The sequence below is a fragment of the Micrasema longulum genome, unplaced genomic scaffold (assembly GCF_059751315.1).
Source record: "Micrasema longulum isolate JH-2025_06_02 unplaced genomic scaffold, ASM5975131v1 h1tg002046l, whole genome shotgun sequence".
Classification (NCBI taxonomy): domain Eukaryota; kingdom Metazoa; phylum Arthropoda; class Insecta; order Trichoptera; family Brachycentridae; genus Micrasema; species Micrasema longulum.
Window position 1 is genome coordinate 124,698 of NW_028279214.1, and position 22,699 is coordinate 147,396.

General features: G+C 30.5%; 1 protein-coding gene across 1 annotated transcript in view; it reads left to right on the top strand.

The window, feature by feature from the left end:
- The window catches only part of Teh4 (tipE homolog 4 phospholipid transfer protein), a 44,850-nt gene extending 29,786 nt beyond the window's left edge, over positions 1–15,064 (top strand). The window contains exons 5-9 of the mRNA XM_088239050.1: positions 1,288–1,414; positions 3,400–3,592; positions 9,509–9,643; positions 13,142–13,230; positions 14,786–15,064. Of these exons, the coding sequence (XP_088095176.1) occupies positions 1,288–1,414; positions 3,400–3,592; positions 9,509–9,643; positions 13,142–13,216 (530 nt within the window). The 3' untranslated portion in view covers positions 13,217–13,230; positions 14,786–15,064. The remainder of the gene's footprint in view (positions 1–1,287; positions 1,415–3,399; positions 3,593–9,508; positions 9,644–13,141; positions 13,231–14,785) is intronic.
- The last annotated feature ends 7,635 nt before the right edge of the window (positions 15,065–22,699 follow it).

Below are 22,699 nucleotides of genomic sequence, written 5' to 3' on the forward strand. Positions count from 1 at the left end.
GACTGATCATCTTACCATCATGTAACAAAAATGATCAAGATACGCCGCGATCGGGGGTACAAATGCAGTGCCCTGTGCACCATTAGATGAGGAAAAGGAATGATAATGACGAATTTTTAAGGGCCTTTATTATTTTTACTTTGCAACCACTTTAAAAAAAATGTTTTTTTGTCTTAGAGCAGGGTTACGTACCCTAGTTAGACAAGTCAAAGTAACTTTATATAACATATCGTCGTTGCACATCAAATATGGGCCATGTGACTCGGAGCACATTCTGAGAAAATCGATAAAAACGATTTTAAAAAAAAACTAAACCAAAAATAGCACTTCTGTGTATGGATACCCATATAAAGTAATATATTTATTTAAAATATTAATTACTTTATGCCAAAAAGTCGCATTTTGATGATTTTATCAGAATGTGCTCCGAGTCACATGGCCCATATTTGATGTGCAACGACGATATTTAAAAAAATTAATATTTTATTAATTTTTCACGCCCATAAGGCTTTTACATACATGAAAGTTATATAAAATATGAGTATATAAACAACATTAAATTTAAAGAATACAATATGCTTTATATCTTTTTTTTAAACCAACTTTACTTCTAAACACTGTTCTATCTTTTGTTGCTTTAACAAAATATAGAACAGTGTTTAGAAGTAAAGTTGGTATAAAAAAAAAGATAAGTATTTAAACAACATATTTTTTTTAATACAATATACAGAAATATAAGATAGGAACAATTTTTTTTGTATGATTTAATAAATAAAAAATAAAAAATAGTTGGTATAAAAATAAAAATAAAAAGATGAGTGTTTTAACATAAATTTTAAAAAATACAATATAAAGTAATAAAATATAGAACTGTGTTCAGAAGTTAAGTTGGTTTAAAAAAAATATATATATATAATTAAATACATATATATGTTTTTTTTTCCTTTTTTTTTTTTTTAAATTAAGCTAAAGAAATGCAGTTAAAGGTTTAAAGCAGCTAGGTACATAATGTTATAAAATACAATATGAACAGAATATTAAGTTCTATTTGATATGGAACATATATTGCGTTGTCATCAACAATAAGAAATAACGAGATAGTAAATCACAATTCATGGACAGTGTTTTTTGCATTCGAAAATGCGTTCAATCGAATCGATGAATTGGCCTAACAGTTTTCCACAATCCTTAGTATGCATTTTTTTATAAAGTGTGTTTTTGTATATTATTTTTGCATGCTATTTTGACTGATTTCATAAAAAAATATTTTTATTTCATATGCCAGAGGAACGGACTGTTTAAATGGAACAGTAATACCAGCTTCACAGATCCCGCAACCCGCCATGAACTTCACACAACTTAGGATTCTGTGGGAGAAGGCGATGGAGGGGGAGTTTCTGCAGAAAAACCAACGGTAATAACGATTCGGTCTGCTGTTCTACGTTTACTTCCAAAGGAAAACCAGATGCATGCTGTAGTTTAGACTTTTATTTAGAAGAGGTACCTGAACTTTTTAAAAAGCAAGGGTGCCTGTCCTCAAATTCGTTTCTAGGTATCGGTTTGACAGTACCTACAAGAAAAGGTATATACATATACATAATACAAGGCTAGCACAACTAGAAAGCTTGTCAGTACCGAGGTTTTAAACAAGCATGGCCAAAGAACACTTCATTATACAGTTCCTAAAATTTTCAATAAGATTCCTAGGCAGATATTAAAAGAAAATTTTGACAAAACATTTGAGAAAAAAATAGTTAAATGGCTAATATGCAACAAGGCTTTATATTGATTTTTATTTTATTTAATTTATTTATTTATGCTTTATTACGTTAGTTCGTAACATCTTAAGAACTAATATAAACATTAAATAATACTACAATTTATTTATTAAAATTTCTCAATAACGTATTTTTTCTAATTATTTTTTAATATTTCATTTTTTTCTATTTCCTTTATTTCTTCAGGTAACTCATTGTACAGCTTCAATCCCTTGTACAATGAGTTTTGAGATTCTGTTTTTCTCCTCATTGGTAATCTTATCTTTTTTTACCCCTTGTTTCATATGTATGACATTGTTGGTTAAATTTTATTATTGTTTTTATTTTATTCATCCCCTTAATTATTGTATGTTTAAAAATTGCTACATTATATTTCATTTGTTGCTTTACTATGAGCAAGCCAATTTTTTTGTGCATTATTTCTACATTAGAATATATATTTCTTTTGAGTATAATCCTCATCGCCTTATTTTGAAGAATTTGTGCATTTTTAATTTCTCCTTCATTACATAAAATAAGAATGGAAGAACAGTTATTTATGTATGGACATATTATTGTTTTATATATATGAGAATACTACTTTTTATATCTTTTTTTATGTTAACGGTCAACTATTGAAATTTTTGTAAAAATGATATTTTGTGTGGAACATACGTTTGCTTATCTTTTAATTCTTAATAATCTTTATATTATTTTTCAAATTTATATAATTTATTCGACTTTTTTATTTGTAAAGAAAATAGAAAAAAACCTTCTGACAAGCCGGTTTCGCGGTTTAGTGATTTGCATTATTTTTCTGTTCATGTTTACCTTCTTAAATAAATAAAACATAAAAAAATCTTGTGGATAGTTTCGGATGTGGTGTATTTTAAGAACTTCTCCGCGTATGTTCTAATGAATGTTTGTCAATTTGTTACGACACGGCCGTAAAATAAGCCGAATAAATCTCGAGACCTTAGGTTAGGTTAGGTTTACACGCTTTACTCAGTAGCATATGGGAGAAAATAATAAGTTAAATATAATCACTGGAGGGAAAATTAAGCGAAAAAAATGACGTTATTAAGATGCGCTAATAAATGCAAACATAACAACCGACATAAAAGCTGTAACCTTGTACACAATATTTATCTAGCTCATTTATTATTATTATTACATTTTGATGGAAACGAAATTCTCGTGTAATTGTCCTATAATAGGGAAATATCCCCTTTTTTACATTTTCAAAGTAATAAACATCTAAAAAATACTTTAAGGTATAAAAAAATCTAATTACTAGTAGCATAAAAAATACCTTTATATTTGTAATTTTGAATTCCCGCAAAAATCGTGATTCCGTTGGCCACGCCCCTAATACGTCACGATTCATGTTTATTTGTTCCTGTACGTTGAAATTTGTGTGGAACGATATCACGAATCTTGACGTCACAACAACCGAGGCCTAACGCGTAGCGTATTTCTACGAATGTAGTTTTATTGAATTTCTTTTTCTCATTTATGTATGAAAATATTTTTCTACTATACCCAAATTGATTGTAAAAATACAATTAATTATTCGAAATCCATTTCATTTATTTTTATCGGTATTCGTAGCATGTGATATTTTCCTATTGTAATATTTCAGACCTCACGCTGAATCGTCGCTCCTTCCTCACGGAGTCTCCCTCCAGATCTTTCCGCAGCCGAGTCGCATCTACATCAACCTAGGGGGTTGCGTTAACACCCTCCGCGGGGAGTGCAAGCAGTTCGTGCAGGACTACGGTCAGGACGGGCGCGACCACACCGCCCGCAGCCGCTACCCCTGCTACTACAACAAGGTGGGTACCGGGGGAGGAGACATGACGGGGATATGCGTGACTCCCTCCTCTACACTAACACGAGGAAAATACTACCCGCGGAGTTTTTTAAAAATATTTTTATCTGGCATCGTATGTGCAAAGCATTTTTTGGAAATAGGCTATTGATTTATATTCAAAGGATTTTTATTAATATAACATAAGGTTTTATTTACTGTCGTCATTAGCAAAAAGGCAGTTATTTGCAGAAGTCACGTTTTGAGATATGACACTTTTTAGCATTTAACCTTATGCATTTTTTTTATTTTTTATCAAGTAATTAAAAGTTTTAAAAAAACAAACCACCACGTCGCTCCCCATAAGGGTAGGCAGAGAGGATAAAACGCCACATAACTCCATCTTTGCATACAGATCTCGCTTCCTCTACATTACATCTTCTCATGCACGCGCGTCGATTATTCCGACTTTTAACATGTCCATCTTCAAGTATTTGTTGGATTTTGTCACGCCATGTCTTTCTAGGTCTTTTTGTATTTTTGCATCTATAAACATTCGCATTGTTAATATTTTAAGCCGTTCTTTCGCTATCCATTCACTCTATATGTCCAAACCAGCGGTGAGCTCCTTTCTTAATTTTGTCGATAATGCTTATCTCAGCCTTACATGATGTACGGATCTCAGCATTTGTGCATCTATCGTACATAGTTTTACCACACATTCGCCTGAGAGATCGTATTTCGACAGCATTCAGCCTACTTTCATCCCTGTTTTTCCAAGTCCAAACACATAAGTAAAAACCATACACCTTACACATAAGTAAAAACGCAATAGGTATGTTAATTGCTTCTAAAGCATAAAACCTATGTGTGTCATATCTACATTAGGTTTTGCATATGAATCTCAAGATATTGTGTAATTGCTTAAAAACGTAAATAACATTAAATAGTTTTACGTACTGAAATATTTTTTTTACTGCTCATTGCCATTTATCAAATAGTTCGTAATTTCTTGTAATCAAGATTATGAAATCTTACTTTTTGTCAAAAAGCTGCCCTTTTGCTTTTGGTGGCAGTTACTTCCTATCTACTCTGTATAGTGGAGGACTTTTTTAAATATTAAAAATACTATTGGCATCTGAAAGTATGTAGGTTAGTTGTTTTGGGAATATTTGAGCTAGGGACTGCATTATCTTTCACCCATCTGACGATTGTCTGTGCGTGTACTTGTATTATGCTTTTTTTGATCTACTATTAATTTGTATTTAAAATCAAATATTCGAAATAATGTTTTTAAAACCAATTGCGATGTCATGTTTATTATTATTCTGGGACAAATAAAATATAAAACAATGTGGGTGAGGTATGGCGTAGCGGGGGCTTGACGGGGACCTGTAGATAATGGCTAGCAGATTCCACTATCGGCCTTTCTGTTTGCACAGTATTCCGACACTTTGCCGGTAAAAGTGACTAGTGCTTCTTCAAGAAAAATGGAACAACTAAGTCAACAAAACTAGAATAAACCTTTTAATGCTTGGGAGCGAAGAAAATTTACATCCTTGGAAAATATTGTTTGGCTGGCCTGGAAAATATTTCGTAAATCAAATGTTCGATAACCGATGTATTTCATGAAATTAGTTATTTTTAATAAACCTTTATAAGAAAAAAAAAAACGAATAGTTGGACATATCTAATATTTGTTATGATGTAAACTGTGGTGTAACGGTAATATTACGAACTTCGGATCAGAGATTCGAGTTTCATTCTCATTATAAAATATATAATAACTTAACACAAATGGAAACCAAGTTTTAATATTTAGGCACCTATGTAAATTACAATTCTTGATTAATACATATTGTTTTAAACGACTGAAGAGTAATAAAATGCATATTGCTACGTTCCCCAACGCACCATAAATTTTAGCATTTAAAAGATTACCGAAATCATACATTTCAATAAAAATAATTAAACGAGTGAATAATGCATTTGTTTAATTTAAAAAATTATATTGAAAACTGAAAATTCTACTAAAGTTCTGTGACTGATTATGATATTGTGGAATATTAAAAGTCTTCAATTTCATTTACACTACACTTCACTTAATAGAGTTGGTAATTTGACAAGCCCCAACAATTCAATTTAGACACGCGACGTTTTTTTACTGTCGCCTAAATCGAATAAGAATTCAAGTACGCCAGACATTTAAAAAAAATAAATGCATTATTTATTTCGGCTGACATGAATTTATCTAATAGTTTTTAGATATTTAAACGCTATGGCAGTAAAATCTTCTAAAAGTACTTACTAAACTTGCTAATTTAATTAATTCCATGAATGGAATGTCATTATTTCCCTAATTGCCGTTCTAACACCGTAATAAACCATAGCAATTTGGCATTACAAATCCGTGAAATTTAAAAAATATGTTATATCGAAAAATTAAACGTATTCCCGTATCTTCTCCCTGAATTATGGCACTAGAGAAAAAAAATTCTTACACAATATGGATATTTGCGTGTCTATTGTTTTTTTGATAAATTGTTTCTTATGGGTTATGGGAGTTACGACCATCCAAAAACCCAAAAAAGCGCCCAGTTTCACCTGCCATCTTCGGATGTGCGAAATACAAACATGATGAATAATTTTGTAAAATGTAAAAAATACCGACACAGAAAATTTTATTCTGTTACTTTTTCTTTTAAAAAAAACAATCAAAAAGGTTCCGTTTTGGGGTGCGGAAACAAACAGCCAAACGTGAATTTTCTCGATTTTAGTTAGGCAATATCGAGGAGGCATTTGCCAGAGAGTGACAGAAAAACAATGTTTAAAATATTACTCAAAATAAGTAACAAATTATTCTGTGTTTATAAACTTTCCACAAGATCAGACTTCCGAAATTCGTTACTTAACCACCATTAAGAAAAAAAGAACGTGTCGTGTTTTCATGTATTATTTTACATTTTTAGGGAGAAAAATTAAACTGTCTAGCTTGAATGGACAATGCGTTCTCCCTTCCAGGCATACTATTTAGCTGGAGACTTATTTTGGAAAAAGGTCACGCCATGTCACGCTATAAAGTTTACTGTAAATAAATAATAAAACGATCCACCCTCGAAATACGGCGAATGGAATTTCGGATGTCAATACCAATTAAATGGAGTAGGAATGGGAGGGTAGTAAAAAAACTAATTACGAGATCTCATTATGAAATGAAATATTAAAACGATCGTTAAAACTTTATTATTATTATTTTGTCTGAACATAATGGTGCGTCAAGTACATTGCGACTATTTATTTATTTACAGAAATATATTTAATTTACAATTTTTGGGATAAAAGTCCTAACTCTATGGGCTGCCTGAAAAATGCTTGAAAATTCATCAAAGAGATTCCTATTTAAATCCCCTGGTTGAGCCAATAGTTTGTTTCGATGTATTTTAGCTAGAATAATCATAAGTAAGTAGATGCTGGCTAATTTTGGTTTTGTGAGGTTGCTACGCCTGACGGGACGTTTTTTGGTTTGGCTTCACTGTTTGGGCCGCGCGCTTCTCATCGCTTTTTCGACTTTTTAAATGTTACGCACGCTTTTTTTAATTGACAAAAGTATTTTGCTATTTTCGCCGTGAAAGTTATTATAACTTTGTCTATACATATATTCATTGATACATAAATCCCAACTCCGTTAAACCAAAGTCCTGTGTTGAGTTTGTTTGATTGTCCGTCACATCTCCGAAATGGCGAGTCGTAGCGGCCTGAAATTTGGACACGTCATTTTAGATGCGATTTCAAGGTTAACGATGCTATTTTCGAGTAAGAATTTAATCGACCTCTACTCGATAAAAACTGAAACTTTATATGGATGCCTAGTGCGGCCTGAAATATTGCCCATAATCAACTGTCATTATCGACAGTAAATATATTTTAGTTCACAAATTATCCCCTAAATTGAGAAAAAATAGTATCTGAAGTAAATATGTTGATATAAAGAAAGTTTTTAAGCAACATAATACACGTGTCGGGACAATAAATGCCAAAAATCAATGTAAATCATGGGAAAATATTCGGAATCAATTACCTGCGAAAACTGATTCCTTTAACACTTTGACGCTCCTACTGCTGCAACCAAACATACTGCAATTCACCATAGTCGATTTTTATTTATTATAACGTATATATCCAAGTTATTTACAAACAAAGCCAAGCACAGCTACAAAAGCATCCGATCGAACCGTTATGTTTATGTTGCCAAATAAAACAAAATGGTCACCAATTGGTTGCTAACCAACAAACCAACATCGCTTGCGTTCTATGAAACAAAGTGATAGGGCTTCTTTCTAGGTTACGCATTATTACTTTGAGAGTATGAAACATTTTAAATAAATATTTCGTTTAGACCTCTAACCACCAGTCGGACAGAAACGAATATCAAATATTACGAATCTACATACAACAGGTAGTACGAATTAGTTTCGTAGATTTATTCAAATCGTTTGAGCGGGAACGAGGGCAAAATACGATTTTAATTTCGTTAGAGTGAGATGGATATGTGAGAAACGAACGAACTTACGAAACGAAATTGAGACAGAATACCGGCTCAGGACTAAAATGGGCAGCTGTAAGTTGAATTGTCATCACCATTCCATTTTCACATCTAATAGTGCATAGGATACTGTATTGGTACACCAAACGCAATGTATCTTGATTATTTTTGTTGCATGGAGGTAAAACGATCAGTCTTACGTTTCAGGTGCTAGTCAGGACTAGAGATGCAAGGCGGTAAAATTACCGCGGTATTTTACGGGAATTTTACCAGATTTCGGTTTACCGTATTTTAATACGGTATTTTTCGGTATTTTTCGGTAAGAAACGAATTTGACGTACCAATTTTTATTTATCAAAAATATTACAAATACGAGTAGCTTTGTTTTAGGGCACTTTACTTGACTGTGAAAACGAGGTTTAGATCCATCGAGTGGTTGTTGAGATTTATTATAAGTATGGGACGTTCAAGGTCATTCGGTATGTACTTTTTCATTTTTTTTTTTTAAAAAGGTTATTATGTTTTAAAACTTAACAGGATTGGTGGACATAGGGTCCAAAGTAAAACCTTTAGTTTGTGACCTTGAACGACCACCACTCATGCCACCATTTTGAAAAAATGGTGCTTAAAATCAGTTTTTTGTGTATAATTACGTCCCTGTAGATTTTATAGAAAAAAATTGAGAGAAGTCAAAAGTTTTTAAGTAAATTTTATTTTCTCAACAAAAGTCTGAGAAAATAAAATTTACTTAAAAATCGTAATAACTTTTTTTTCTTTGGACCAATATTTTCCAAGATACACGTTTGAACATCAAATAAATTTTATCAAAATAGCGGAATAGCTTCTGTTCTTTTTCCAAAAAAATATTTAATTTAAAAAAATAAAAAACGGCTCTTAAAAACAGCAGCTTCCGGGAAGCCATGTTTAGCGTGTTTTCATATGTACGGGGTTCACTTTTTAAATATCAGAACAACTCACCGACGATAACAAGAGACGTTACGGGTGGAGTAATTTCAAAATTACATAACTTTTAAAAGTCATGGTGATGATAAAACAATAAATAAATTATTTTTTAAATACCTTAGTTTGATAGTGTTAATTAACAAATAAAAATACGGAAAAAAATCCCCGCACTTCCTTATTGTAGAAGTAAATTATTTTTGTGTAAAATTTAAAAAGATAATTGCCTACATACCTGGCGGTGTTAAAATTAAATTATAGGTTACTGTTTGCATTTAACAAAAGTGTGTTTGTACTTCACGTTGGTTTCATTTATTGCTTTCCTTTTTTGATCGAACAAAATACAAAATCTGAAAACCGGAAGAATAATCTAAGACATTTTTACTACCCGTACATTTTTTTAATAATAACTTATTTTATTTAACAATAAATTTTCAGAACGACCCTTCGTTGGTGCTGGCGAGATTTGACTTGAAGCAAACATGGCGAGAGCTGATGATAGCTGTCCTCGTACCGAGTATTCTTTTCGTCATCTCATTCACCACATTATGCATCATCAATAGATCTGTTAAGGTAATTATCTATATTTCGATCAGATAGGAGAAACATTGAAACTATAAAAAAAATACGTATGACTCATAACAAATGTTGTGCCGCATAAAAATGAAAAGAAAAAAAATTTGTGTTGACTATTACATTGTACAAATAATGATTTTAGATGGCTTGATAATGATAGATGCTTCTTTCTTCGTGTTTTTAGAAAACTTTAAAAAAGGTAAAACTTATATCCTCCCTAGTACACACTAGATATGAGTAGCAGTAACGGTTACTGTTTCACAAATTAAACTACTATTAAAACGTTTTCTACAGACAAACAGTTTAGGTTAGCGTTGACAAAAAATCTGGAACAAGCAAGTGCTGAAACAATTTCAGAAAAATAAATTAATCCTCAGTTTTTCCCACGTTGTTTTTAACTGTTTATTTTTAGAAACAGTTTCTGGAAGCAGTTTCTTTTATTTTTTCATTTCTGTAGTGAAGCTGTTTTAGCTGTTTCTGATGAACGATTGTTTCAATTTCAACACCTCTAGTACACACATACTAATATAATATATTGGTTGGTCTACGAACGTAGACTTCGGCATTTTATACACGTATAGAATAGCTTATTTCGATAATTTCTGCATTTTTAACTTCAAAATGGCAAAAAATGGACTCCCGTGTTTTATCCTCTAAGGTACATAATTAACTTCTACAGCATGAATAATTTTTACTTAAAATTATTTTTTTAATAATATGCAAATGAATAGTATACATATTTATCACCATCATCATTATCCACCTTTCCGCGCCCAATTTTCCACTTAAAGCAGTCATCGAGTCGAAAACACCAGCTAAGGTTCTGGTTCTATTTTACACTAAAAACGGTAGTCTTCACCCGCCTGAATACAGAAAAGATGAATGCGTATTTATAATTTTATTTTAACCACACATGCAAGGAGGCTTAATTACAGCGGTTAATTATTACAGTACTGAACACCCAGACTTAAAAAATAATGGCCATTACATCACGGGAGCTGCCAGCTATATTGCAACTCCAGTATAAAAAAACACAGTATAATTTATAAGTTTTCTACTTTCTATAGATCTTGCGATCTGTTTGAATGGATATTAGTCTTGATCCAGCGATGCAGACGTCCAACTTTCCCTCCGCCTCTTTGGCGATCGTCCTGGTGGTCGGCGTCTTTCTGTTAAGAATTATCTCAACGTGGTCTTTCCAGGATCGTCTTCTCTGCCCACTTCATCTCACAATTTCCTCTTTGCTGTAAGTTCGGCGAATCTCTTCAAATGGTATCCTATCTCTGAGGGTTCGACCTACGATGGGTCGCAACGTTTTCATTTCGGAAGTTCTAAGATGTTTCGTTAGAACAGTATCTGTGTTGCTATTCCGAACGCTCTCGCGGCCGAAGAAAACACTTTTAAAGCGCGTATTTAGTACGAAGTAGTACGCTCTCGTTCCCTCTCATACGATAAGATTAAATTTACGAAACGAAATACTTACAGAGTAAGGCCACTGCTCTCGCTTCGATCCCGTAAGTCATTATGGATCTGGTCGGATGCAGAATCGGGTTGTGGTCCCGTGGCTAGTGTCTCGGACTCACGGATCAAAGATCCGTGGTTCGAATCCCACTCTACCCCAACTTGATTTCCATTTTCTAATAGTGAGTTATTTACAACTCATTGAAAATGGCCCTCGTAAATTATAAGAACGCAAATATTTCTTTAAAAAAAATATATATAAATAAATATATTCTGACCATAGAATTATAATATACCAGAAGGCGCGTAGAACCAAGTTTTTATATATCGTACTATGTCCAAAACTCCCTCCTCTACCTGACATCCCGCCCGCGCGCATGCGTGAAGTGGCCCCGTAATGTTACTAGACCGTGAACAATATTCCCAAATATAAGATAATTTTGTGTTACGTTATGTTGTATTTTACAACAAAAAATATTTTACTAACTGGTTTATAAAAAAAAACAGGTACTTTTTAAAAAATAATGGCAAAATTGCCAAAAAAAACTTGCCTAATGGCAAACGTAAAAAGTCATTAAATAATAATTTAGTAATTAAGTAAATTAATAACATTCGTTTGAAAATGCCCTAACAAGGCGAAACAATCGTCACGAAATTTTTGTTTTTATATTTTTTATATTTGTAAAAATAAAATAAAGTGTTCAGTAGACTCAAATCAGTGTTTGATTTCTAATATTATAAGTTTAAATTAATACCGTTTAATATTACACTAAAGCCGGGTAAAAAATTAGACTACCCTGGCAATACTAATAAAATGTACACGTACTTTTATTTAACAATCTGAGAGATGGTAAAATAATAGAATTCTTAAATAATATTACTTGTGAATTCGCTTCTTACACGTTAAATGTGATCCAACCGTATGCCCTTTTAATCCCAGCAGTATTTTGACACTTGTAAACGACACAACACGGCATAGTTGAATTTAAATCGGCAGTTGCGTACTAAGCCACGTCTATAGAGTATTTAATGGCCAACACGTAAAACTACTAATATGTGAGTAGTTTAGCCGGATTTGATGCGCGCATGCGGTTTCTGGACTATTGTGATTCTATGATTCTGACTTTGCTTTCCACCAGCATATGTTCATTGTCCTAAACAGTGTCCCTCGGGCATCCGGAAATAACTGCTACTACTGTTTTATTAATCTGTTATTTGACATCATTATTCAGATCGCTGCAACTAAATATCTCCACTCCTAGGTGCTTAAACTTTATGATCTGTTCGATGGGTCTATCGTCTAACAGCTAAGGTGTTCTTGAATTCTCGTTTTCTTAGGCTTCTTTACAACTCATTGATGCGAAGCAGACTTGAGTGAGGATCTCTGATCTGGGCGCCTCACGAATTGAAGTACTCTGTTATGCTGGAGATGGTTCAGAAGAAATTTCTGAGGTATCTTTACTCAAGGGAGTGCGAAAACTATCCGTGGCTGTACCTGTCTAGCTTCATACTGGGAATGCTTCACTACAATAGTTTGGAGAAAATAAGAAATGCATACTTGCTTATGTATTTTTTCAGATGAATCCGTGGTATTACGATCAACATAGGTGTGATGGAGAGTATTTTTCTTTACGCTCCTAATGACTACCTTAGACATAGGCAGCCTAAGCTGTTTTATCTTCCTGCTTGCAGAACCAACCTGCCGATGGTAATGCCAGGAGGAAGAGCAATTACTCAACCATATCTCTTCGGATATCGACATCTTTCATATTAGTGAAAAAAAGTTCAGAGAGGATAGCATCCTTTTTCTATAATTGCTGGGTATTTTTATTTTACCATCTTTGTATATTTAAATTTAAGTATAATTTTTTTCGTGTTATGTTTGCCTTGAAAAATTTTTGTAATGAACATAAACGAATAAAATAAAGAAATTGAAATTGAAATCGTGTACAGCCAGTTTGCACCTAAGAGGCTGTCTAGATTTTTTTTCACAAAAGTAATAGCTGTATAACTTATATTATGATTATTTCACAGGTTGGTGATGATGCCAAGTTACGCTGTTTATCTTGCTGCTGCAGGAAGAAAGTTACTCAACCCACACCCACTTAGCACTGTTATGACAGGTTAATACATTTTTTTCATTATTAAATTCTTGTTATTATTGTTTCAATTTTGTTTTTCCACAACGCTTATAACATAAGGTGTATTATTGTACCGTTGCAAAATATATTAGTTTATTGATAGATTTTTTGATTTTAAAAAATATATATTATAAACTAATGCCTAGTAGGAGAAGACCCGTGCTAAGGCTGACTAACATATATATTTATTTAAATATCTACATATTATTTATTAATTTATGTTTAATTATAACTAACGGCCGTAGCCAATTCGTACAAAATTAAAGTTAAATACAAAGTTATATAAATAAAACATAGTTTATTGTTATGGTTAAACTCAGTAAAAGTATTGCATAGTAAAAAAAAAAAAAAAAAATTTACAGTAAAAGAGTGAAGTATAGAAGAAAAGTAATAAAAAAAAGATGCATTTCAGGTTTGTAAATTTTACATAGGCACACATTGTTAAGCACAAAAATTCAGCAAAATGAAAAATAAATAGACATTTATATGAGTATATTATACAAACAGACTGAATCTCCGGTTCATCGGTTATTAATGCAAAGTTAGTTGTACTTACTTCCTACATTATATGCATACACACCCTTACATACACACCCTTACATACACATACATACATTTATATATATCGTGGTGTAATGGTCAGCGCGTTAGCCTACCATACAAAAGGTCTCGGGTTCGATTCTCGACATTGTTGACATGAAATATTTATTTAAAAAGTTGTTTTTACAATATAATATTTCATAGTCCCTGGACTGGTACCTGAAGCGTAAGATTGATAACCTTATCTTCATGTAACAAAAATGATCAAGATACGCTGCGTTAGGTGTACTAATGCAGTGCCCATGCACCATTAGGTGCGGAAAGGGAGTGATGATGATGATATATATAAATATGTGTTAGTAAATTTTATCCTTCTTGTCTTTGTATTGTATAGTGTTTAAATTGTCGTGGTTAATATGAATATTACCTACTTTGCAATGTAGTTTAATAAGCTTTCAGTTCATTTTCTTCCTAACTTAATGAGCCACTAAGTTATTTTAATTTTTTGTATAATAATTACGTCGTGTTGGTTAAATAAAATATCTTTAATCTATTATGGACCTGGACTGGCACCTGAAAAGTAAGACTGATCACATCACCTTCACATAGCAGATATTTGAGATCAGAGATAAAATGAATAAATAAAAAATCCCACTTCGCAAAATTAGTTATTGATACCAAAATAAACCATACATAAAAACCTACCTAACAACCTTAATAATAGCGTAATTCAAAACCGTCTCTAAATCTTACTAAAACAGATTTTAATCATAATACTTGACAACGTAAACTTAGCATTCTCCATTGAGATTGTGAAAAATCTCACAATTCTTTTTTCAAAGTTTTTCGCAAATATCTCACTAACGCCTTCAATGGAGATTTCCAAGTTTGCTTCTAATACCCTGATATATTATATTTTGCATACAGAGAACGTTATTTTACTTAGTATACAAAATTATTTATTAAAAAAAAAAAAAAAACAATTATATTGTTCTAGGATTCCAACGGAGGAACCCATACCCGGACATGAAGCTACAGCATAAAAGATGCAGAAAAAATACATAAAAAATTCTGAGTAACTAATATTTTAAAAACAACATGAAAAATTTGCCATTGAAATAAAAAAAAGTAAAACAGAGAATAATTGTGTCTACGCATATTATACTTCATTTAATCTTATTATTTAGGCACTGGCAGGAAGAATTTCAAATAAACGTAGAATAATTAGAAAAGTTACTACTTATCTCATGAAATTTTAAAATACCTAGTTTCTTCTGAATATATTATATATATTAAAAATATATTTAAAATATATTTATAATCAAGCATAAATATTATATCAAAACTTATTTGTATAAAAAAAAACCTATTTATATTTATGATAATACTTAATAAATTATTGTATACTCTAACTACTCAATGTTCATTGTGCCTTCTGTGTATTTATTTGAATAATCTAAAAGCTTTTGCTGATTTATATAAATTAGTTCTTAAGATTAACTATGCTAATGAACATTTTCTTGTAGGATATTAAACTAATTGCAGATTTTCACCGTTATGTTTGATATAAAAAAAAACTTTTGTGCAAGTGAAAAAACGTAGAGTGGCACACTAAAAGAAAGTTTATCCAATATTTTTAAAAATTCAGCGGAAAATTAAAAAAATACGTTTATAAACTTACTCCAACTTATTAGAAATCTGTGTCGGCGTACTAGCAACTTTTTGCCTCTCGTTACAATAAATAATCCATTGACAATATGCCTTCAAAAATTGGTTTAGATTTGGCAGATTACTTTAATTTTTACTAATTATGTAGTAGGATTTTGTAAAAGCAAACAGGGCTTATGTTAATAATAATTGTTTTTGCAATGAAAAAAATACTACTTATAATCCTGTTTTTCATAGTTACTAACTACTAAATTCAGTTACTTTTATAATAATTGTAATTATTAGTATTAGATGCTAACATATTTTTTTGTTATGTCCTTGGAAAATAACGAATACAACTTATGTCAACAACTAATAAAATTTTAATATTACTTTAATGACTTTGCACTGCCACGTTCATTTTACGACCAACAGGGCCCCGATTATAATGGGAAGTAAACAGAGTTATCTTCTATAAAAAGTTTATAAATGAAGCACTAACTTTGTGGTTATTTATTTTATTAGAGTTATCTTCGACTGTCTTTAAAGAAAAACCGGTATTTGTGTACGAAACTGAGTATATTTGCATAAACGTTTAAAATGTCTTCATCGGTAACCTATAATTGAACACGTTAAGAAGGAAAAATTGTATGTATATTCTGCTTTTCATACAGAAAACTTAATTTTACTTAGTCAATAAAATTGAAGATAAATGGAAACTTCCCATTTTAGACTTTCATTTAGGGAGACAAATGAGGTGTTTTATAATCTTAAAAGACGAGACTCATAATTATCAGCATAATCTGTAAATATTTTGAGTGTGTTCAAAATTTTGTAGACAAAGACTGGATTTCACGCCCTAGGGAGTGATTAAGATTAACATATTACAACAGAAATGGAGAACATTTTAGAGAAGAAAAAATATGGAAGTCTAGGTATAAACAGAGTTTATGGCCTGTCTTTGGATGGTTTAACTGGCCACTTTACACACTACGTAACATTGACAATTTAACTTCACAAAAATCAACAGTAAAGGTACATTCTTCCACAAACCCAAAACCGTTTTAAAGACCGTGGGTTTTTTTATCGGCTTCACTCATACAAAAAAGCAATGCTTTTTTGTCAATAAACGAGTAACTCTTTTCAAATTTTTAATTTCATTTATTTCATATCATTTCAATTGCATTTAACTCTTCAGTCTTTCACTGCTAGTTTAGCAAATTACATGTAGGACCTTTGTCAGATATTGTCAATCATCCTCATGACTATATTGCAAACACAAACGGTAGCAAACACTGTATTTACTTGTATCATAATAGCCTACGTCCATTATTGTAATTTTATAAATTTAATAACGTCAAATTATTATAATTATCTTTATTTTCCTAACTGCGACGCCCTTCATATAAGTCACAAAAAGATAAATCCCATAATCATGCAAGCATGTAGAACTGCTATTTAAAGGTTATTAACTGCATCAATTTAATCACATCATCGTTATTAGGTAGGTACTACGTTTGACAATTTCAACACCAAGGGTTAGCAACACTACTTCCCTTTGATGGGAAAGGACGGCACAAAAGTCAACATACAGAAAAAGAAGAAATATGATGCTCAGACATGGGCAAAATAGTTCATGTTAGTTACACAGTGTGTGAAGTGGCCACTAAAACCAGCCAATAACAGGTCGTAAGCCCTGTAAATGCCTAGACTTCCATATTTCCTTATCTAAAATGTTCTTCCTTTCCGTTTTAATATGATAATCTATGAAGACTGACAATTAAATAAATGGTGGCCATACTTAAATGTAAATGATTCAGGGTTCATAATTCCGATACATTAAAATTTAATATACCAAATCTATAAAGCTAAGAAACTAAAGAATTCACGTAATTTTATGTTTTCCAATATTAATAAATATGATATGTTTAAGAAGTAATAATAACTCTCCAAGTAATTAAAAACATAAATTATATATATACATATATTTATAATTATATATACATATATTTATAATTATATATAAAAATAAATTTAGCAAGCATTTCGCTCGTACCCTACACCCTAGATTTTAATAAATTGATTATATTTTTTTATTTTTTAAAAACTAAAAAAAACCTAAAGATTGGGTGAGCTTACTTGCTAGTTGCTAGTTGCTATGCAATTGTCACTCATTTAAAATTACTATTTTTTATTGATAATTATGTTATAAACACATTTTTACATGTGGAGTGATACTTTACAGAAGTGAGCATTATTTTTTTATGTTTTTTTGCTTTGTATTTGGTAATATATAATTTGCAAACGTTTTATTTTTGTTGAAATGGCTGTTGTTTTCTCAGAATAAAATAAACAAATTATTCACTGGAATTGTAGATCCAATTCAAACAGACAGATTTTATTGTCATATATTTTTGGTTAGTTTGCCATGAAATTGAAATGTGTAATTTTATAGAAATGTCATTATTAGTATTAGCTGCATTTATTTTATTGCAAGCTTAAAACATATCCACTGAGAAGTAACGCAATATAAATCTATTTTATTAAATGTATATTTAAGATGTTTAATGAAAAATATATATTTTCGTTAATGTTTTTTCATCGTCAAAAGTAATACTCCATTATGGCAAAATACTTGTTGTAATTCACAGGGAAATTAAAATATTTCATAAATAATCATTTTATTCTCAACATTTTGACTGTCAAATCAAATATATTTTACTGGACTCGTCTTCTATATTTTTATATATTTTTACTAATATGTTAATAATTATTATTGATTGCAAAAGTCCTACAGACATAATAATTTTGTTTGTATTTGATGAGAGCATAATATTTAGTAATTTAGTTGATATATTTTCTTTGATTATTAAAAAATATATCCATAAAAATAACATTTTTATATGTATAAACTTATGTGTATTAATATAATATGTAATATATTTTCTTTACTAACTTTGTATACTTTGTGTAAATCTGTTTATACACTATATCTGTTTGTTTACTATAAATATGTATGTAGAACTGTTGGTTTCCCATATAAAATAATATGATGTAGACGATTAATATGTGAACACGTGGCTTTTTCTATAATTCATAATTATATACTTTAAATGTGTCTTATTCATGCATAATTATATTATTCTATAGATATTACTAGATGATAATATAAGTGTAAATTAAATATATGATAATTATGCATATTTTACTGAAATCTGTATAAATTTACATGGGGTGTGTATTTTAACCTTTATCTTGGCAATATAAAAATATTTTTTTTCACGCATTAGATAGTTGAAAAAGCTTCAAAATTCCAAACTTTTTTCTTTATTTTAATCAAAGTATATTACGAATTGTGATAATGCAGTTACGAATGAAAAATATGGTTAAGTGGTTTTAACTTAATGGTGTTTTACTGTTCTAGTTCATGAGAAAAAATGCAAGCATATGTATCCTATATGATACATTGCCTAGAAAAGGGTTTAGCCATTTTAAAAATATAGCAAACAGTTTTTTTAATTCTTTTTAAATTGTGTAATAAATCATAAAGAGATGAGTACTAAAATATTCGTCTGTTATATTCATTAATTGGTTTTGGAACAATATATATATATTAACGTTACTGAATATTACGTCGGCATACTTGTTTGCTGCCAACCGCCATATTCCACATTATCACATATGTGATTTCAATTATAAACAAAATATAATTATTTATTAAAAGCAGAAATTTCCAACTTACCTTTGATCCGAAAATATTGTATTGATACATATTTTTTAAATAAATAACTAGCTTTTATCCACTTTCTGAGGTCATATTTGTGTATAATTTTATAATTATTGATGTCTAAGACTTACCTGTAAAAAAATATATATAATGAATGTTTAATATTATTTTACTTTTTAAAAAATCCAGTGTGAATTTTGTAAATTGAATGCACCGTGGAAGAAGTTATATTTTACATTTCAATATAAAAAAAAACATTTCAGCGAAATATTTTTAGTGTCTTTCCCAGCAATGTATATTGTAAAATACTGTAGTTTACGATGACAAATTCACAGAACATAAAAGTACCTATATCAATTTAATTGTATAAATAAAAATCTAAGTTATTAAATTTTCGAACAGCTAAAAAATGATTATTTATTATAGAGATAAAAGACAAGTGATATTTAAATACACAAATTTATAATCACCATTTAACGATTTCATCGCTTTTGTGACATCTTTGAGACAGATATCTTAATTATACAATTCAAAGTTCAAATTATACAAAAAAAGCGAGGATACAAAATACAAAATTATATAGTAATAATTAAATTGAATTATTTTTGTATTTTTACAAGGTGCTATGGGGCTATGTTATTTTAATGAGTTTAAATACATAATATATCAACAGATGAAAGAATTGAAGGAATATAGAGGTTCAAACAGAATGGTGAATGTTAAATCATTTGTCGGCCTCGTGGTGTAATGGTCAATGCATTTGCCTACTATGCAAGAGGTCTCGGGTTCGATTCCCGAATGGTTGATATGAAATATTATTTAAAAGGGTGTTTTTAAACGAGAATATTTCATGGTCCCAGGACTGGCACCTGAAGCGTAAGTCTGAACATCTTTCCTTCATGTAACAAAAATGATTAAGATACGCTGCGGTTGGTGTACCAATGCAATGCCCTATGCACCATTACGTGCAGAAAGGGAATGATGATGATGATGAAATCGTGTGTAAAGTGGCCAATTAAACCAGTTTAGGTCATAAGACCTGTAAATGTATATAGATATATCTTTTTTTTTAATGTTCTTCATCTCTGTTGTAATATATTGTTGTGGCTCAAGTTTTTAAGAACCCGATCGGGTTGTGGTCCTGTGGCTAGTGTCTCAGACTCGCAGACCTAAGTTCCGTCGTTCGAATCCCACTCTACCTCAACTCGATTCCATTTTAATATTTGACAAATTTAATATTTGGGTAAATCATAAGAACGCAAATATTTCTTTTTAATATTTTTTTTTTTTTTAAAAACTCCGTGTATTTTTATGACTCAATTATCAAAAGGTTTTTATTAAACTCCTTTACAAGTTTTACAAATATGGCCCGCGCATTATGGATAACAAAACTGATTTCATGCAATATTGAGTTTGATTTTAATTAAAATTTAGGCAAAACTATTTATTTTGTAATTACATGCCAATTTGAATTCAAAAGGTGCCCGTTCTGAGCGCCTGTGGTATTTTAATGTTAAAAATTTAAATGCTCGCTTTTGTTAAAATATGTATTTGTAATGTTCTTTTCCATGGTGCATGCAATTTGTAATTTTTTTATTATTTTTGAACTCCGATTTCAGTGGACACCGGAACCTCATTTTACACTGGGGATACATTTCACGCAGTACCGTGTAAAAAAAAACATACTAAAAAAATAACAATGGTGGATGGGTTTCGTACAAAAATCAATTGGGAGTGGAAAAAGAATGTAATTGTTTACTATTTATTGTACCTTAGTTTTTTTAAACAATATAACATGGCAACAAATTATTCATTAGTATGGTCCCCTCAATATAATGTATATATTAATCAAATTGAGAAAATTCAAAAGAAATTTATAAGGAGCCTGGAACATCGTTTTGGCAACATTGAAAATGATTACAGCGCATCTTTGATTAATTTTATTTTTATTTTATTTAAATCTTAAAATAGGGCACACATATCATACATATTGTTATGTGTGTTCTAATAAGAACATTGCAAATATATTTAATTAATTAATTTTAATATAGAATCACTACAAAAAAGGCGCCTCACATGTGATTTAATTTTTCTTTTCAAAATTCTAAATAATATGGTTGATTCGCCGTATCTTTTATAAAATATTGGTTTCGGTTGTCCTCTTTGCTATACCAGATTAAATTCCCTTTTTTATATACCAACTTGTAAAAACAATTATACCTCGAATTCATTCATTAAGACGTACCTGTAGAAATTATAATGGACTCAGTATTGGTGTAGACATTTTTAACTGCACGTTGAATTTATACAGAAAATTCCTTCATGGGGTCGATTATTTAGGATAGTGCTGAATGTGCATCTTGAGTGGTTTATGCTATGTATATATGTATATGTGCCGCATGTAATGTATATGTTTGTGTATGCTTTATATGTGCGTTCATGTGTATGTGCGTGGATGGCTCGGAGTGTGCATTCGATATTTTTTATTTAGTTTAATTTATTACTTCGATGGAAAACGCAAATGTTAACAACTATTCTTTTCTCATTTGAAATTCGTATTTATTTTTTTTTCTGTCACATTTAATGTTTACATCTTTTGCATAATTTATGAAAACTTAATAGGTATTTTTATGTTAAAAAGTTGTTGTTTTTAATACTAATTATGTATGACTGTATGTTTTCTGAATAAAATAAAATAAAATAAAATAAACAAAATACATTAAAAAATCGTAACAAAGATTATTCAATATCATAATACATTATAACCTTAATAAGTAAAAGAGAGCGATGTAAGGAATGAGGAAGTTTAGTGGTTATTTTTATTTATTAGTAGACTATCAAACTAAGTCAATTTTATTTTCTAAATATTTTTATGTATCATATTATCAACGATGATTTTTTTAACTTTTGCGATTTTGAAATTACTACGCCTGTGACGTCGCAAGTTTTCCTCGGTGAGTTGTCTCGATTGGTGAGTTGGCTTTCCGGTCACCGGAAATATGTCACAACACTTTAGCGTTGGCTAATTTCGGAAAACTAATGACGTCAATAAAAATAGTTTATTTTCATAAAAATATTTTTAATTAACTTTTTCATACATTTTCAAAAAATTTCGCCGGACAATGAAATGCTCTAATTTTTACCGAGCTTAAGGAAACATTTTTTATATCCAATTTTCCATTGCATTGAAAGTCGTCATTCAAAATACAAATAGTATAATTATAATTGGCGGCCTCCGTGGTGTAGTGGTCAAGACGCTCGACTCACAGACGGAAGGTTCCGGGTTCGATTCCCGGTGAGAACACAAAAATTAAATGTGATTTTTCTCAAGCCTGGGTGTTCTGTGATGTAATTCACCACTGTAATTGGGCCTCCTGGCCTGTTGTGGTGCAAAAATAAAATAAATAAATAAATAAATAATACTTATGTAAAATCTTCGTAAAATGAATGTCCAATTTTAAAAAATATATATATACCGTGTTATTACGAAATCATGTAAAAAAATGTTCCGGTGCAATTACTTTAATCACACAAGTA